Source organism: Oncorhynchus masou, unplaced genomic scaffold (genome assembly GCF_036934945.1).
Source record: "Oncorhynchus masou masou isolate Uvic2021 unplaced genomic scaffold, UVic_Omas_1.1 unplaced_scaffold_4446, whole genome shotgun sequence".
NCBI lineage: Eukaryota > Metazoa > Chordata > Actinopteri > Salmoniformes > Salmonidae > Oncorhynchus > Oncorhynchus masou.
In genome coordinates, this window is record NW_027010839.1 from 22,501 (window position 1) to 28,163 (window position 5,663).

The 5,663-nt window shown below is 46.0% G+C and overlaps 1 protein-coding gene across 1 annotated transcript in view; it reads right to left on the minus strand.

The window, feature by feature from the left end:
• Positions 1–4,686, minus strand: part of LOC135535105 (cytohesin-4-like) — a 24,582-nt gene extending 19,896 nt beyond the window's left edge. Inside the window, exons 1-3 of the mRNA XM_064961826.1 lie at positions 4,578–4,686; positions 4,419–4,483; positions 2,574–2,640 (exon numbers count right to left, since the gene is read on the minus strand). Coding sequence (XP_064817898.1) covers positions 2,574–2,640; positions 4,419–4,483; positions 4,578–4,616 — 171 coding nt within the window. The 5' untranslated portion in view covers positions 4,617–4,686. The remainder of the gene's footprint in view (positions 1–2,573; positions 2,641–4,418; positions 4,484–4,577) is intronic.
• Positions 4,687–5,663: the final 977 nt, after the last annotated feature.

Genomic DNA, 5,663 nt, shown 5'->3' on the forward strand with positions numbered 1-5,663 from the left:
ACACACCGGCCTTCCGATCCGTGATTGGTTGTTAAATGCTGTTGTTTGTCTTGTTTCAGAATGAGCTCACAGATTCCATCTGGTTGACTAGACTTCCTAAAAGCTTGAGACGGAATTAGGGCACCGTTTATAAAAAATGCACTATTCCTTAAAACTCAATATCTCTTCCTCTTTCTCATCAGCACTGTAACTGAGGAGAAAAGTTACATTCTGTGTCAATAGTCAACTGTTGTAAATAGCTTTAGCCACTAGAGCAGTGGTCCCCAACCCTAGTCCTGGTGATCTACTGGTTGTAAATAGCTTTAGCCACTAGAGCAGTGGTCCCCAACCCTAGTCCTGGTGATCTACTGGTTGTAAAATAGCTTTAGTCACTAGAGCAGTGGTCCCCAACCCTAGTCTTGGAGAGCTACTGGATGTAAATAGCATTAGCCACTAGAGCAGTGGTCCCCAACCCTAGTCCTGGTGATCTACTGGTTGTAAATAGCTTTAGCCACTAGAGCAGTGGTCCCCAACCCTAGTCCTGGTGATCTACTGGTTGTAAATAGCTTTAGCCACTAGAGCAGTGGTCCCCAACCCTAGTCCTGGTGATCTACTGGTTGTAAATAGCTTTAGTCACTAGAGCAGTGGTCACAAACCCTAGTCTTGGAGAGCTACTGGATGTAAATAGCATTAGCCACTAGAGCAGTGGTCACCAACCCTAGTCCTGGTGATCTACTGGTTGTAAATAGCTTTAGCCACTAGAGCAGTGGTCCCCAACCCTAGTCCTGGTGATCTACTGGTTGTAAATAGCTTTAGTCACTAGAGCAGTGGTCACAAACCCTAGTCTTGGAGAGCTACTGGATGTAAATAGCATTAGCCACTAGAGCAGAGGTCACCAACCAGAGTCTTGGAGAGCTACTGGATGTAAATAGCATTAGCAACTAGAGCAGTGGTCACCAACCCGAGTCTTGGAGAGCTACTGGATGTAAATAGCATTAGCCACTAGAGCAGAGGTCACCAACCCTAGTCTTGGAGAGCTACTGGATGTAAATAGCATTAGCCACTAGAGCAGTGGTCACCAACCCTATTCTTGGAGAGCTACTGGATGTAAATAGCATTAGCCACTAGAGCAGTGGTCACCAACCCTAGTCTTGGAGAGCTACTGGATGTAAATAGCATTAGCCACTAGAGCAGTGGTCACCAACCCGAGTCTTGAGGGAGCTACTGGATGTAAATAGCATTAGCCACGAGAGCAGTGGTCACCAACCCTAGTCTTGGAGAGCTACTGGATGTAAATAGCATTAGCCACTAGAGCAGAGGTCACCAACCCGAGTCTTGGAGAGCTACTGGATGTAAATAGCATTAGCCACTAGAGCAGTGGTCACCAACCCTAGTCTTGGAGAGCTACTGGATGTAAATAGCATTAGCCACTAGAGCAGTGGTCACCAACCCTAGTCTTGGAGAGCTACTGGATGTAAATAGCATTAGCCACTAGAGCAGTGGTCACCAACCCTAGTCTTGGAGAGCTACTGGATGTAAATAGCATTAGCCACTAGAGCAGAGGTCACCAACCCGAGTCTTGGAGAGCTACTGGATGTAAATAGCATTAGACACTAGAGCAGAGGTCACCAACCCTATTCTTGGAGAGCTACTGGATGTAAATAGCATTAGCCACTAGAGCAGTGGTCACCAACCCGAGTCTTGAGGGAGCTACTGGATGTAAATAGCATTAGCCACGAGAGCAGTGGTCACCAACCCTAGCCTTGAGGGAGCTAGTGGTAAGTACAGGGTTTTGCACCAGACCAGCAGTAACACACAATTTTACTTCAGACATCACCTGACATTCCACCAATGTCTTTCCCTGACCCAGATAGCTGGTATTCTTTACCTAACTCTGTATCTAGTCCAGGAGAATAGAAGGTAACGGGTGACAACAGATGCATGTTGTGAGATGGTTGTCATAGCTATGAACTATGATGCTGTGGTTGAACTTTAACCACAGTGCATTGTCTTGATGAGACACGCACAAGGCATTGCTGCTGTTATGAGAGATGCATCTTCCTGTCAGAAAGGAAGCCCATAGTGGAGCCTCTGTTTGACCTGAGAAGGTGGCTCAGGCACACACACACACACACACACACACACACACACACACACACACACACACACACTCACACACTCACACACTCACACACACACACACACACACACACACACACACACACACACACACACACACACACACACACACACACACACACACACACAAGCCACTTTCCTGTGTCCAAACATTCAAAGGTGATATGAGTGGACTGTACCACTCTCTCAGACTTAACGTTGTAAGAATTGAGGAAAAATGTCATCATTTGTTCCAGCCACAACCTACCTATACAGAGCTGTGGTTCATAGGTCAAGTATGATGTCATCATGGCTTCAGTGTGTCTGTGTACGTGTGTACTTACTTGTAGGTGGTCTCACATGCTCCTAACCCCCCCCCAACATTTCCTCCCCCACTCAGAGGGGACAGGATGCGGTTTGCTCTCGCTACTCTCCTCCCCCTCTCTCTCACGATGACAGACCGTTTGTTCACTCACCTTTTTCGGGTCCATGTTGAATTTCTTCTTCCCGCTTGAGAACTGCTTTCCTTTCTCAAGGACTTTGCTGCATAGAGAGAAAACAATAACAGAATAACTTCTTAACAAATGACCTTGTGAACAAACACGATGCAGTGAAGTAGGTCGGTGTAATTCATTGTATGGGTTGTTAGCTACAGGACAGGAAATAATAAGACATGTTCAACTAGTGGAGAAGTGATTCATCAGCAAAGAATAAGACATTCATAAAAGATGACCACATAGTTAATAAAGGATAACACATGTTGGATAAGGACATGATGGATAAGGAATGAACAGGGACTGATTAGGGAATGAATTGGGGGTGAATAGGGAATGAATAGGGGGTGAGCAGGCTATGAAAAGGGGGTGAATAGGGAATGATTAGGGGGTGAGCAGGCTATGAATAGGGGGTGAATAGGGAATGAATAGGGGGTGAATAGGGAATGAAAAGGGTTGAGCAGGCTATGAATAGGGGGTGAATAGGGAATGAAAAGGGGGTGAATAGGGCATGAATTGGGGGTGAGCAGGCTATGAATAGGGGGTGAATAGGGAATTAATAGGGGTTGAGCAGGCTATGAATAGGGGGTGAATAGGGAATGAATAGGGGGTGAGCAGGCTATGAATAGGGGGTGAATAGGGAATTAATAGGGGTTGAGCAGGCTATGAATAGGGCATGAATAGGGGGTGAATAAAGAATGAATAGGGGGTGAATAGGGAATGAATAGGGGGTGAGCAGGCTATGAATAGGGGGTGAATAGGGAATGAATAGGGGGTGAATAGGGGGTGAATAGGGGGTGAGTAGGCTATGAATAGGGGGTGAGCAGGCTATGAATAGGGCATGAATAGGGGGTGAATAAAGAATGAATAGGGGGTGAATAGGGGGTGAATAGGGGGTGAGTAGGCTATGAATAGGGGGTGAGCAGGCTATGAATAGGGGGTGAATGGGGAATGAATAGGGGGTGAATAGGGAATGAATAGGGGGTGAATAGGGAATGAATAGGGGGTGAATAGGGAATGAAAAGGGGTTGAGCAGGCTATGAACAGGGGGTGAATAGGGAATGAATAGGGAATGAATAGGGGTTGAGCAGGCTATGAATAGGGGGTGAATAGGGAATGAATAGGGGGTGAGCAGGCTATGAATAGGGGGTGAATAGGGAATGAATAGGGGGTGAGCAGGCTATGAATAGGGGGTGAATAGGGGGTGAATAGGGAATGAATAGGGAATTAATAGGGGTTGAGCAGGCTATGAATAGGGGGTGAATAGGGAATGAATAGGGGTGAGCAGGCTATGAATAGGGGGTGAATAGGGAATGAATAGGGGGTGAGCAGGCTATGAATAGGGGTGAATAGGGAATGAATAGGGGGTGAGCAGGCTATGAATTGGGGGTGAGCAGGCTATGAATAGGGGGTGAATAGGGGGTGAATAGGGAATGAAAAGGGGTTGAGCAGGCTATGAATAGGGGGTGAATAGGGAATGAATAGGGAATGAAAAGGGGTTGAGCAGGCTATGAATAGGGGTTGAGCAGGCTATGAATAGGGGGTGAATAGGGGGTGAATAGGGGGTGAATAGGGAATGAATAGGGAATGAATAGGGGTTGAGCAGGCTATGAATATGGAGTGAATAGGGAATGAATAGGGGGTGAATAGGGAATGAAAAGGGGTTGAGCAGGCTATGAATAGGGGGTGAATAGGGAATGAATAGGGTTGAGCAGGCTATGAATAGGGGGTGAATAGGGAATGAATAGGGAATGAACAAGCCTAATGGTTAAAAAAGAAGAACAGTGATAATGGTTAAGGAAGGATAAAAGATTAAAGGCCACTCACTTCTCCTCTGTAGACTCAAAGTCTTGAACTTCAGCCATGACTTTGTCAATCTCCATCTTTAGCTTCTGGAAAAGGATGTTCAGACAAGGGTGATTCATAGACCATAGACCTCCGTGTGTGTGTGTGTGTGTGTGTGTGTGTGTGTGTGTGTGTGTTTACCTGGATGTCCTCTAGCAGGTCTCTCTTATGCATCTTCATGCTTTCAATCTCCAACCTCTCATCTGCAGTGAAATCTGAAGACACTGTAGTGGAGACATGACAACAGGAGGGTTATTATCTGAAGACACTGTAGTGGAGACACGACAACAGGAGGGTTAATATCTGAAGACACTGTAGTGGAGACACGACAACAGGAGGGTTAATATCTGAAGACACTGTAGTGGAGACACGACAACAGGAGGGTTATTATCTGAAGACACTGTAGTGGAGACACGACAACAGGAGGGTTATTATCTGAAGACACTGTAGTGGAGACACAACAACAGGAAGGTTATTATCTGAAGACACTGTAGTGGAGACACGACAACAGGAGGGTTAATATCTGAAGACACTGTAGTGGAGACACGACAACAGGAGGGTTATTATCTGAAGACACTGTAGTGGAGACACAACAACAGGAGGGTTAATATCTGAAGACACTGTAGTGGAGACACAACAACAGGAGGGTTATTATCTGAAGACACTGTAGTGGAGACACAACAACAGGAGGGTTATTATCTGAAGACACTGTAGTGGAGACACGACAACAGGAGGTTATTATCTGAAGACACTGTAGTGGAGACACGACAACAGGAGGGTTATTATCTGAAGACACTGTAGTGGAGACACGACAACAGGAGGGTTATTATCTGAAGACACTGTAGTGGAGACACAACAACAGGAGGGTTATTATCTGAAGACACTGTAGTGGAGACACGACAACAGGAGGGTTATTATCTGAAGACACTGTAGTGGAGACACGACAACAGGAGGGTTATTATCTGAAGACACTGTAGTGGAGACACGACAACAGGAGGTTATTATCTGAAGACACTGTAGTGGAGACACGACAACAGGAGGGTTATTATCTGAAGACACTGTAGTGGAGACACAACAACAGGAGGGTTATTATCTGAAGACACTGTAGTGGAGACACGACAACAGGAGGGTTATTATCTGAAGACACTGTAGTGGAGACACGACAACAGGAGGGTTATTATCTGAAGACACTGTAGTGGAGACACAACAACAGGAGGGTTATAATCT